Raw genomic sequence first — 13,340 nt, 5'->3', positions numbered from 1 at the left:
TGCTCACCCTACGCCAAACCTGTTGTGCATATATAAATGATGCTCTGGGGGAAGGTGGCAATGGCTGTACTGCTGCTGCAGCCGGTGCTGTGGCAGCAACCAGACATCCTGAGCAGCCCCGATGATGCTCTCAGTTGCTTTTTAGGACAGGGCTGTCATGGTTCAGGAAAAAAAAAAGCTCGGGAATTTCAGCAGCACTCCCTCAGAGTTGCCACACAAGATCTGGACATCAAGATCTGGTTCTGAAAACCGACACAGCTATTTTGTATGTATGCAGCTCCATTTCTGTACAATTCTACTTAAGAATCCATTATTTGCTAGTGGAAGTATTCCAGGTGAATAGTGAGGCAGCTCTCCTCCAAGTGTACCACTAAGTTTATATTTTTGTTTATTTACTGTTTGTCCAATATTTTCCTCTGCCTTTACTTTAGCTCACTGCCTCCATGGCTCCCCTTAAGCTCTTCTACAAATACATAACTAATTCTTCCTGCATATCTCGGAAGCACTGAGGATTTCCCAGTTTGACTGTTGTGCATACCGGTGCCAGACAGAGCTTTGTGGAGACAAGGAGAGAAGAACCACTTTAAGCACCTGGAACAAGGGAGAACCATTAATTTTTAGCAAATGGGACTAGGGTATATTTGAAATATTCCTATTCTGGCCAGTAGAGGGAAGTCATGTAAGTACACAGCCATCACTGCAGTGTGGTTTTGCTATTCCCATTCCTGCACTTCATTTAATTCTCCTTCCAGCATAGGTGGGTGGGTGGGGGAAATACAAATCAACCCCTGAGAAATTAGGAAAGGTAAGAATTGCAAGAAAAAAAAATAGTAGTATCCATTAGTAGATCAATTAGTGTAGCTGGAAAAATTGGATGAACTTTTGAACACGCCTGTCCAGATCTGAAATTGAAGCTCATATGCTCAAAAAGCTGCCAGCTTTTTCCAGCTGCTCCTTGATCTAATAAATAAATAAATAAATAAATAAATAAAACTTGTCTACCTAAAAACCTGTCTTGTTTGTGTCCACAGACCATCACAGCTGCAGTAACACAACCCCAAAGAAAGGCGGTACCAGCATCTGTGATGACTAGCCTCGGCTGTAGATCCACCCACGATGTGGATTCCCACCTCCAGGTCAGTAACAGCAGCCCTACAAAGTAATAAAGGGTTTTCATCAAGAGTGGATGGAGGGGCAAACAATTTCCTTTGGGGGATCATTGTCAGCAGCTGCTTAGCATCCCAAAGAGCGCAAAAGCAAGGGAACGTTCAGACTTGAACTGGCAGTTTCCTCTGTTCCTAAATAATGCATATACACGAGGGTGAGAGCTGTGACATGCACACAGCAGCCTGCTGAGCCTCTGCTGCCATGGCGTGAGGACACCTCCAAGAGATGCACATCACTGCACAGGCACAATCATCCCAGGACAGCCACACCTCCGGGCATGCTTGACTGCTCAATTTCACTCAACCCAATGACATAAAGAGGAGAAAAGGCAGATAGATAAAATAGATTTTGACTGAGATGCACCACTTAATCCTTTTTTCCCCATCAGTAAGCTCTCTTGCTTTCCCTTCCTAGCAGGCATTATGCAAATTGAGAGTCCCCTGAAGTGATATTTGCAAGTGTAGGATCATACAAGAAAGGGCAGAATGCTCCTTTGCCAATACAACCCCCTGCCCCTACTATTCTTTTTCAAATAATACTATACTCATGGTAAGTACTAAAAATATGTACTCTACCATTCAAGCACTTAATGTTCTTAAATGCCACTTTGTTCAGGGGAAATGGTCTTTGTAAAACATGAAATTCACTGGGAACAAAATTTATGTTTCAATCTGATTTACTCTATTTATATATATATCTGTATTTATTTTTTTCCAGCTGATTACATCAGTTAAATCTCCCTCTCAAATGCCATCCAGCTAAAGCAAGTACTTAAGGGAGGCTGTTGATAACTTATTGACTATGTTGGGTATCATCAGCTGTTGGCTTATGTCTGAACTTTACAGTCACTTACTGGGGCTTGAATGATACATGGCGATACACAGGGTCACTGGGAAAAGAAAAATCTTATACTGCAGTGCTATTAGTGTATGTGCTGCAATCGCTACAAATGAATGGGTTAGCCAATTTTAGTTGAAGTAGTAACAGACCAAATTAAACACCAGGACACTGAAGCCCCAAGTCTTTCCATGGCAGAGAGAAACAAACATCCTCAGAGACAAAGGTTGACTTAGACAAACATTCCTCCGCGGCACTTGACGACACTTAAAGCTCATTTAAACGTGAACCACTTGCTGTCTCCCTGCTATGAGATAGGTGTGATTTTCAGTGGCAGTGAAAATGACCATCTCCAAGAAACAGACATTTAAAATCCAAAGAGAGATCCACTTTCCTATGCCCTGAGCTTTATTTCATATTGCAGTGTTGGAAGCCATGCCAAACACTTGTCCTGTTGTTTTATTCAGAAGGCTTCTTCTTCCAAAGACAGAATGGGTTTCTGTTTCATAACCTTCCACATTGATATTTTATTGTCATGAATTATTTGGGATCAGTAAAGTGTGGATCACAACGTCTGGAGCCCTCCACAGGGGGTGTCTGCTCTGCACTCTCATTTGATTCTCAACAGCATTGTTCTCACTTCATTTAAAAATATTCATTCTATCTTCTAGTTTATATCGAGTCCTGGGTGACCTAGTGAATATTTCCCCATTTTCTGGTAGCTGGCTTTATATTTGTTGTATAATTTGGGGCAACTACAGGATTTACAGTCCTACTCAATTTCATTTGCATTGTTCTGGTGTCCTTGTAGAAACCTGAGGTACTCAGTGAAACATCCAATATTTAGTTTCCATTTTTCATTGTCATATCCTGCTATCTCACTCAGTTCTCACCTCGCCTTCCCCCACATACATTTGCTCATTGACATAAATTACTATTTTGCTTGAGTACAACTTACGTGTTTGGCCCTTCGCTTCTACGAGAGCAGCAGTGATGCCTAGAACAGATGCAATGCTTTAAGTGCTTCCCTAGCTTTTTGGAGGCGTCAGTACAGAACGAGTTTGACTGCATGAGTCATGGCTAAAGCTGTTTAAGGAAGGAAGGATAAAGGGAGGTCTGTCCAGCACAATCGAGAAGAAAATCTGCAGAATCATCATCATAACCATCCTGCAAACTTACATTTCTCAGTAATCACATCTGGCTTGATACAAAGGCCATTGTATTTTGGATTTGGACCAATGTGCAGATGCCTTTGCCTGTCCACATCCCGTGTAGAGTAAAAAGTTGGCTCTCTTTATTGGCAGAGGATATAGCAATAGGAAGAAGTTCAGTCCAAACCTTTTCTTCATGTGTGGCTGTTCCTAGAGCTCCTAATTCACAAGGGCTCAACCTTGACCCTACATCCTCCTGCTTCTACTGCAGGATCATCTGGATTTCCATCCGCATGATGCTAACAAGCAACACACATGAGTAAGATGCTGACTGGCTGAAGCAAGATGTCACAGAAGAGGATCTTCTCTGTGCTTTGATAGCCAGATATTAACTAATCGGTGTGGCAGTACTGGAAAGGTTGTAGATGGTTCTTTAACGCATCATGCCAAAATGTGAAGTGTGGATAATTTTTATTTCATTATGCTCTTGTTCTGCACAGACTTCAATATTGTCAGAGTGCTGTATGAACTTCAACCAATTAATGAAACATGAACTGCTTATTAGGTGACCCAAAAGGTCTCTCCCCTCCGATCCGTGAATAACAAGTGAAAATCAACGTGCTGCTGGTAAATGCATATGCATGAAATCTTTTAAGACACTTGGCTAAAATAGCTAATAATAAACTTCACAGCATTCCTGAGAAATCAAAACAGGAAGGGAAAAGCAGCCAGCAAAAATAAAACATTCTTCTGCAAAACACTGCCTAGACAAGTTAGCATCAGCTAAATGATCAATAGGTCACCATTACGTATGATATTTACATCTGATCTGCATTACTGCATTGCTGGGCTGAAATGTCCAACGCGGCTCATATCAGCTAGCACTTCCTTCCTTAAAATCTGCCTTCATATAAAATTCACCTTGATTTATGTGCTTGCATCCAGTGCTGTACATTTGAATGTAACATTGCCAAACTTTCTACTGTGTTCACCTGCTGGTTAGAGAGCAGAGATATTTCAAGATGAAAACAAACTAAAGATGGTTGCAGAAGGCTTAGTATTTTCAAAGAATAGAAATAATAGAGTTTTGCATATGCTCAGCCTTCTGCTGCCATTATGTCACGGTGTATTATCATTTTCTGCTACCGAAAAATAGTCTACACACCATGTATTTCCTTAATCATGGGTTGATTAACTCCTTGACACACACACACACAAACCTGCAACAATTCTTTTGCTTTCATCAACTAAAAAATGTTTGGGGGTGTTTTTTTGGCATCTGCTGTGTAGAAACTTACTTGGGCTTCAAATCTGGAATTTCAGGTGTTTTCACTTTCTTTCACGTGCACACGTTTGAAATTCAAATGGGCCCATATAGAAGCTTCGTCCAACTCTTATTTTCCAGAAGGTGAATTTTAGCTCCACCTTCACTTGAATGTTAATTGTGTAGCATCACAATAAAACCACACATGCTTCCTGAAGGCATGAAAAATTCCCTCCTGACCCTTAGAAAAATCTGCCAGTTATTCCTAAATATAACGCCGGCTAATAACAAGTTCTGTAATTACACAGCACAGAGTACACAGAGCTTTCCTTTTACTGCACTAATGCTATGTTCTTCAAGGCAACGCTGAGGAGTGGCAGATTTATAATATTAAATGAGAAGATTTCAGGCATAAGGTTAAGAAAGGCAGGCCAATGGAGAAGACAAACTGTGGAAATACTCCACAGGAATAGAGGAAAGGGGCTTCACTTGATAAACTTTCTGTAAATCTATTGGCCTCATTCACAATGAATATGACTGAGGTTTTCTTAGCAAGTAGCCCCTTTCTCCTAAACAATTTTTGTCTGTAAAATGACTGCAGATTTATGCACTTGAACTGTTTCACTTCCTAACATTCTATAAATAAGCCTCATCTGGTCTATTTCTCACTATGTCCAAGTCCCTTCTCGCTGAGCCTAACTCATACAGTCCCAGTTAGCTGATGCTTTCCTTCACGTAAACTAGACTTTTTAAAACCTGATCTAGTGCCTGGGCTCTTCATGTCCCGTGAAAGAAGTCTCTAACAGCTGCTCAGTGTTGCTACACACTAGATCAAGTATTCAGAGATGGATCTATCAAAGAGGTCAACTCCCTCCTGATACTGCATTAACTAATCTGCTGCTATTTTAAACTTTGCTTGGCCTTGTTATTACTTCTACTCCACTGCACCGCTTTGCATAGACATATTGCATTTCAGAATCCATTTACCCAATCAATCAAGATCATTCTCGGAACAACTTAATTCTTCTAAATTATAACTATTCTTCCTATTTTAGCATAATCTGATAAGACAGCACAGTATAAATTATGAAGAAAATGTTAATACAAAGCCAACCCTGCAACTATCTGCTTTTGCCCACACACACAAAAAAATTGCTTCTTACCTTCTTTGTTGCTATGTAAGAAATAAGGGGATACTCTTGCTCACTTTCATTCTTGCAAGCCTTTCTCACTTGTGTCTTCCTATTGACTTTGCCACAACTCCTCACACAACTGAAAGGATTACTGTCATAGTTTGAAGCTTCCAGGATCAGGTCCCAGTTCTTTACCTGTGTTAATAATTTATTACCTAGCCCGTGTATGCAGAGGGTGTAGAATAATACATCCTGTGAAACTTTGTTAAAAGCCTCTGAAAATCCCAATATGTCTGCCGCTTCCCTCCCACCTAGATCAATATTTATTTAATTTAAAAAAGGAATCCAATTTGCCTGACATGATTTACTTTCCACAAATCCATGCCGACTTGCATTATGATGCCACATTCTTATTAAACTGTAGGCAAGTGTAGCCTTATGCTGCTAGGAAATGTATTTTTGAGACTGCATTTATAAACAGCAGAATCCTCTGAGGGGCTGCAATGCCCAGCGCAAGGAGTTGAGCAGATCTTTATTGCCCAACTGGTCTGTTATTTTCCACCTCAAACTGTTTTCCTTTAAAACACCAAAACAACATCGACTCTTCAAATGCTAGCTCTTAATTTTGATGCGCATTTACATTGCAAGTCATGGCCATTTATCAGGAGTTGTCCTGTGCCCTGCATTATAAAGTCCCTGTGTAGAAACAGTTCCCAACGCCCAGGGAGTTTAGTCTATGGCAATGGTCCCACAGCTGATCTTATTGTTGGGCCTCAGTAAGAAGCCAGGCCACATCAGCAGAAACAGACAATCATAATGTCAACAGCACACAGCTATACAAAGGAATAAGCAGCTGCAGGGTTTCTTTCTGCTTTGTGTCACATCCCAAACAATGTTCCATGCTGTTCAAGTGACCTTAGGCAGGCTGTTCCTCCCATGGTGACACAAAGCGCTTGCACTCATCCCACTGCTCAGTTCTCTGATCCCTCACTTCACCTGGAGACTGATACTCAGGTACAGTGGTGTGCTGCTGTTTCGGCACATTGTCCCTTGCACCCTTAGTCCTGTCTTCTCAGCTAATGAGTGATGTGCTCTTTAGCAAGCAGATGTGCCAGCAAAGTGTGTCCCTTCAACCTCTTCCTAAGGCTTCAGCTCCAAGGTTTGCTGCTATCATTGCATTTCTGCATGCCTGTCTGGGGATAAATCCTGTCCAGTACTGACAGAGGATGCAGAACCCTCTTTGCTTTCTCATTCTCTCTAATTTGGCAGTTCCTAAAGCATTTCCAGAATCTCATCCTACCAATAAGCATTTTCCCAGCTATTTGTCCAATGAAGTTTCTGTTTTCATTCTTCCTCCCCTCCGTTTCCTCTTACCATGCACTAACAAAGCACTGAACTGAGCTCTTACTGATTTCTTAGAGGACAATTTGTATACATACAATAGTCAGAATGGCCTGGAGTATGTTGGTACGTACTTGCCAGACTGGCATTCATCAGTACTGTGAAACAGAACAAAATCCCATTGCAATAATGGGACTTTTTAACCCCTTTGTGATAACACAGCCAAATGCCCCTTCAGCCCCACACGTAATGCCAACAGCTGGGCACGGAAACACAAACCCACCCAACTCAAACCACGGCATAAGTACAGAATTGTTCAGGTAGCATCAAGCTGTTTGTGGTATTTCTCATCAAGTACCCTACCTTGAACTCCATGGGGGTGTACTTCTCATTCTTGGGGGTGGTGTTGCCCTTGTAATGGAGGTGGTTGGGAGTGGTTGGGTGGATAACAGTCGACTCCTGGGACTGCCTCTGACAGCGCTGGCAGTACACATAAATCACAAACGTTAAGAGGCTAGAGCCAAAGAAACAGGAGACCCCAGTGGCAATCAGATGGATGAGGCTAAAACCTGCAAGGGAATGACAAGAGATGCTATTTTTAAAGAACAGCCTTTTTCCCTCTCCCAACAAGACCACAGGTGCAAATCAGAGCTATGACATCTTGGGATCAACATTAATAAGCTGTTGAAGCCCGAGTCTTACGTTCCAACATAAACTGACATAATCTCCCTGCAAATCGGTCTCCCCACTGCAGCTCAGCCTTGCGCAGTTTAACAGGTTCGTGCATTGTTTTCTCCAAGCTCCCTCCCTGTCTCTCCTCTCTCCCCTCTATTGATATTGAAACTAAACATTATGTTAAGCTGACAGCTAAAGAAATGAGCCGTACAAACAATGCACATTAATGGATTCCAAAGCATGTGCGTGTCATGGAAATAAGGGGATAAAAATGCTCAGTGTTTCTCTGAAGGGGAAGGAAAGGAGGGGAAAGCCCTTTTTGTCAGCTGCCCAAAATGCCTATGGGACTGTGTGTTGGGTGGGGGAGAGACACATTCCTCCCCCGTGTAATCCAAGTGCGCTCAGCATTTTTACTTATTCACAGAGGGGTACTGCCCTGGCCACCTCTGCACTGCTTCAGAGGTGTATTTGTACTGCTGACAGTGAAACAGGAGTCCTCAAGGGAACGGGAATGATAGGAAGAAGAAAGGAAAGGGGGGTAACTGCTTGAAAAAACTGCTTTGGTTGGCTTTCTCCACAAAGACAGGAAGGCAGTTGCAGGCAGGTGCCAGTGGGGTAGCTACAGTGCGATTATTTCAAAAAGCAAAGCTCCAGGACTATAAAAGCCTCCCACAGAGCTCTCTCCATGTGGGCTTTCAGCAGCACCCTCCAAGCACAGCGCTACCCCCAGGAAGGAGCTGCAGCGCTGGTAGTGCCTGCCTCCCCACTGTGGCTGGTGGGGGAAGAAAGTCACATCTCACCTCCCTTCAGGGTCTCAAAATGAATCACCAACAGATCTCCACCACCACCAGAACAAATATCAGTGACCCTGACAGCCACCAAGTTAACGAAGCAACGAGAGGCACCCTTGGGTGGCAAAACTGTACAACCCTGTTGCCTTTTGCTGTGTGCAGGGGGGAATCTACAGAAGAAGAATCAGCAAGGTGACCCCAAATGTTACTGCCTTTCCCCTGCTTTTGCCCTGCAATCTTTCAGACAGGAATGACAGGGGTTTAGTGCCTGGGATGGATTCTCCACTGCTGCTCCTCCAGGGCAGCCGTCCTGGGGAATGGCCATATTGGCTTGGTGGGGTCTGCAGCAGTAAAATTCCCGTAATACTTAAAAAGCCAATTCGTTTGGACAGACCGCTGTGTTGACTTAACTGTGTGCAGAGAAATGGAAGGGACTACTCAGAGAGTGGCTTTAAATGAGGTTCATTCTTAGTCTGTTCACGGCGTTCATTTTTTTTGGTGCCATCTTACATTTTAACTGATATGCTTTTCAGATGAATTCTGCCCATTAGTCTGCTGCTCTCCTCTAATCTTTAGTTAAAAAATATCCTCCTGAGTTTAAAAGGAACCAAACCAATAGAGTCCTACAGCAAAGTAATGCACTTCAATCATAATTACAGTAAGGAACATACAGAATTTATTAGACTGACAAGCTACATTTATTTTTTAAACCACACTATAGAATTCTATTGCAAGATTACCACTTTCTATTGTGTTTTGGATGAGGGTCCAAAAACCAGCAGAAAGACAGTAATTTCCTACTAAATGTTGTAAGACTCCCAAAAAGACATTTCCTTTCTAAAAGAGCTCTGCCTCACTCATGAGAGCTAAAACACAGAATATGCAACTGTGCTCAGTGAAGCCACATAACGCTGTCTCTTTCTGCTCCTGTCCAGCTTTGCTTACATTGCAGTGAACGTTTCATTTCACTGGTACATTTCCCAGTTCACTACAGTAGGAAATCCTTTCTAAAACATAAAGCTCTCTTACTTTTCACTTTCACCTTTCAAAGACCCTCCTGATTTTTCAGGTGAGTTTTAGCAGTATCTGAGGGATAAAATGAGTAATTTTGTCTGCAGTACTTGAGTCCCCAGAGGGGAAACTTTTTGGAAAATACAGATTTTTTGAGATGCATCGACTGAATTTCTGTTGATTGGCTTCCTGGCCAAATATTGTAGAATGCTAAGTAATGAATACAATTAGCTAAGGTAAAATGTAGATTACAACAGCAAATATAACGGTGGAAAAAGAAGAAGAAAATGAGAATACAGAGCATAACAGCAGAATGCCACCCATGGGAAGGAAGCCTGGAACAGATACATTGCACTCTCTGAGGGGGAAGGAGTGATGCAGAAAGCCGACTGTTATGTGGTAGGTGCCGAAATCTTAATTCCATCGATTGCCCCACAGTCACAAACCGAGGCCACATTTCCATTCCACACGTGGCATGCTTTTTTTTTTTTTTTTGCCATGATCTGCACAGGGAGAAGAGATTTTGGCAGCCTGCAGATCATCTAGATTTCAAGAAAGCAGGGGTGTGATGCTAGTGGGAATTGACATAGTCATTAGTGTGAAACTAGCATTTTAAAATGTCGAAGGAACTTGCCATTTTCTTCAGTCTGGATTTTTATCACAGGGGCTCCTAGGGCAGTCGAGAAGTGACACTAATGACTGGATCTTTCCAATTTACATGCAGAAAGGAGACAACTTCTTTGAGAGGTGAGGACTTCAGTGAAAGAAAGTGCTTGGAGGACAACTATAAGCTCTAATCTAGTCCTATATCAGCAAAGGAACTGTCTAAGAGACCCCATTCAGTTAAATCTTTATAGGTTACTCAAAAACTCCTGCCTTCAAACAGCTGGAGGCTTACAGTGGTAAAATGAGGACTACCCCTTCGTTCTCCTGAACCATTTATCCTGTGGGTAGAGATAGACAAGCAATTTGCTCCCTGGTAATTAATGACCCTTGGTGGCCAACCCAAACCTCCAAATAAATAAAAATCTTGGAATTGACAAGTGGCCAGTGTGATACATTCCTCCAGTCTGACTCAGACAGCAAGACTCCAGTGGAATTAAGGCTATCACTGGGATGTGAACTGTATAGATTAATGGTTCGGTTGATACTGCACAGGGAGAAAAGAAGCCAGGTTAAGATAAAAACAAGATATATAGTTAGTGGTATCCTACCTCCACAGTTTGTGCTCTCATCAATGCTGGAGGCTGGTAGGATCACTAAACAAAGAGAAGAATATTGGAGAAAGTTGTCATTTTGCCACCACTTTACTTCTTTAAATAATTAACCACCCCCCAAGCTCCAGACATGGAAAGCTGCTCCTGTGTTCTGCAGCAAGCTGAGAGTCTCTCTAAATTGAATGGAAAGCTCAGAGTGTAAACCACATGCAACAAAACCTCTCCAAAGACCTGACAATTACAGTACTGTTACCTGAATACTGTTTAGATTCTTCAATTTAGGGGAAAGAAGGTAGCTGAGAGAACCATGGAAAAGAGACTACCACTATCTAGAGATCTCAGATTTTCAAGCCAGGTCATTATAGTCCAGAAAAGAACATTTGGAAGGTGTTATTCGGCCTAGACAGATATCAAATATTTTCCCGAGAGACTCATTTTCCGCAAAACATAGAGTGGAAAATGTTAATGACCATCTATCCATCAACCACGCTGCTCTGTTAGACACTTGATTATTCTTCCCACTTCACACACAAGTTACCTTCACCTGCCCCACCTTGTTTCTTTACTCTTTTAGGATGCTTCCTTTGATACCTGAACTCAAGGACCTTCTGTTGCCTGCATCCATGCTGAGAACAGAGCTCATTTTTATAACCCAACCTCAGATGAACTATGCAAAGTTAAAAGTTTCAGTTCAGGTGAAGCAATACTAGTTATTTATTATAGAACTAGGTAATTCTGTTTTTTAAGAGAGCTGAGCTACCCCAAGGAATGCCAGCTACCCTATGCCTGCAACAAGGGAGTTGATAACATATTCATCAGTTTGCTTGTTTTTCTAGAAGCGTACAAACCCCTTTTATAGTAGAAAATACCTCGCCCTAGCTTGACACTCTGGGGATGAGCTGTTTTTCTGAATTGGCCCACCCTCTCCTTCTCCAACAAGATTGTACATACCTGGAATTTCATTGTACAGGCAATCCTGGTACTGCGTGCTGTTTCCAACGCACTGAGAAGAGTCTGGACTGTGCACCTCGCAGTAACGGCTGCGGTACTGGATACCCTCCTCATTACACAGGCTCCACTCTGACCACTCTGACCAGCCACCTTAAATCCAAGATCAGGAAAACACATGGACAACATCACCAAGAAGGAAAAGGATCTCTTGTGGAAAACAAACTTCTCCCATGCTGGAGGGTGTCTAGATCTTCACCTGGGCCTCTCACACATGTAATCCAGTGCTCTTCAGAGGATTTAACTATGTCAATACAAATACCAGTGCAGGCATCACAGCCTACTTGTCAGATTGAAATTTTTTTAACACAGACTGAACCGACCCTTGGTGGAGCACTGCACAGTGCAGAGTTGTTTCAATAGCTCCTATATCAACTCTGTGGTTAAAGATGTACAAGGAGTTGGATGGGGCAATCTTGCACCAGGACCTCCAGATTTTAGGTTGTCTCCCAGGCATACCCCAAGCAGCCAGCACAAATTATGGCAGTTATAAAGCTTTTGCTAAGGTCCCTAAGGGCAGGAGTCAGCCTGCGCTGGATCAGAAATACAAAAAGGTGATTCAAAACCAGCACAGATCTGAACCCTAAGCTCTGAGTTGTAGCACACATTCATCTGCCAGTCTGTAAGACAAAAAAAGGAAGGATCACCCCTTCAGCAACTGTACAGATTGATGCTTTGTGACTCCTCGTGCTTGTCTTGCAGCTTCCACATTCAAGAACCAAAGTCCTGCTTTTTCAATTACTTTAAATGGATCATCCATTAACAAGATTTTGGCTGGCCAGCACTAGAATGTGAAAGCATGGTCTAGTGAACAAGTACAAACAGAAAGGTGATGTGTTTGATTTGAATGCTAGGATGTCTGCTTTTTCCCTGGTTCAATATCCATTTACTGAATGATCAGAAAAGCTTCTAACTGATGGTGTTCCTGATTTATCTTTTAAACATTTTGCGGATGTGCCCACCACCACCCAAGCCAGCTGGAGCAGGGATGAGAACTGGCTACCTTCACATGGGTGCGTGTTGCAGAGGGCCTCCTCAGTGTGCAGCCCAATGCAGATATCCTCCCCGCTAGATGGAGCTGGATTGGTGCAAGTCCTTGTGCGCTGGTAGTGTCCTCCTCCACAGGTTGCTGAGCACTGAGACCAAGGAGTCCAGCACGACCAGGAGCCTTTCACTGAAGGGAATGGAAAAGCAAGGAGAGAGAGGTGCATGCAGTTGGTTACTCCTCTCACTGTGACAAAGCTGGAGAGTCCCCGTATCTCACCTTCCAGGCCTACCCTGCCCAGACTAGCTAACACTTTCTTGCACCCCAGGACATTTGGTCCTGACAAGAGCTTGATATCAAGAGAGGGTTTGAAGGTGCTGCACTCTGTGGATGCCAAATGAAGTCTATGCACAAAAAGACTCTGCATCATAAAGCACCGTAATAGAAACTATTCCTTAGGGTAGGCACTTTGTTGTTACACACCTTTTTATTGTTATTATATTGTCTTCTGACATTTCACCTACAGCAGCAGCGTATTTACTTGGAAAAATAGTGTTGTACAACCTAAGTGGAGTTTATATGGCACCTTTCTGCAGGGAGCCCCAAATCTTTTAGTCCCAGCCTTCAGAAAAGGGAAATTCAGAGGCTTTGTATGAGCACAGTCCCATAACACGTTAATAATAAATCCAGGGAGGGATTTCAGAACCCTGGTTCCCAACCCCTCTTGTCAGGTTACTAGACGACCTGATTTTCAGGTCCA

At 42.7% G+C, this 13,340-nt stretch overlaps 1 protein-coding gene across 5 annotated transcripts in view; it reads right to left on the bottom strand.

Moving 5' to 3' along the window:
• The window catches only part of SEMA5B (semaphorin 5B), a 254,481-nt gene that overhangs the window by 9,754 nt on the left and 231,387 nt on the right, over positions 1 to 13,340 (bottom strand). For 3 of the 5 annotated variants that reach the window (XM_032189713.1, XM_032189714.1, XM_032189715.1), the window contains exons 20-24: positions 12,599 to 12,769; positions 11,539 to 11,688; positions 10,585 to 10,629; positions 7,257 to 7,462; positions 5,583 to 5,747 (exon numbers count right to left, since the gene is read on the bottom strand). In XM_032189713.1, coding sequence (XP_032045604.1) covers positions 5,583 to 5,747; positions 7,257 to 7,462; positions 10,585 to 10,629; positions 11,539 to 11,688; positions 12,599 to 12,769 — 737 coding nt within the window. The remainder of the gene's footprint in view (positions 1 to 5,582; positions 5,748 to 7,256; positions 7,463 to 10,584; positions 10,630 to 11,538; positions 11,689 to 12,598; positions 12,770 to 13,340) is intronic. The other 2 variants (XM_032189716.1, XM_032189717.1) reach the window with 1 other exon arrangement.

This window comes from Aythya fuligula, chromosome 6, assembly GCF_009819795.1.
Source record: "Aythya fuligula isolate bAytFul2 chromosome 6, bAytFul2.pri, whole genome shotgun sequence".
NCBI lineage: Eukaryota > Metazoa > Chordata > Aves > Anseriformes > Anatidae > Aythya > Aythya fuligula.
Note: the sequence above shows the minus strand (reverse complement) of the source record. Positions and strands in the feature narration are given on the sequence as shown.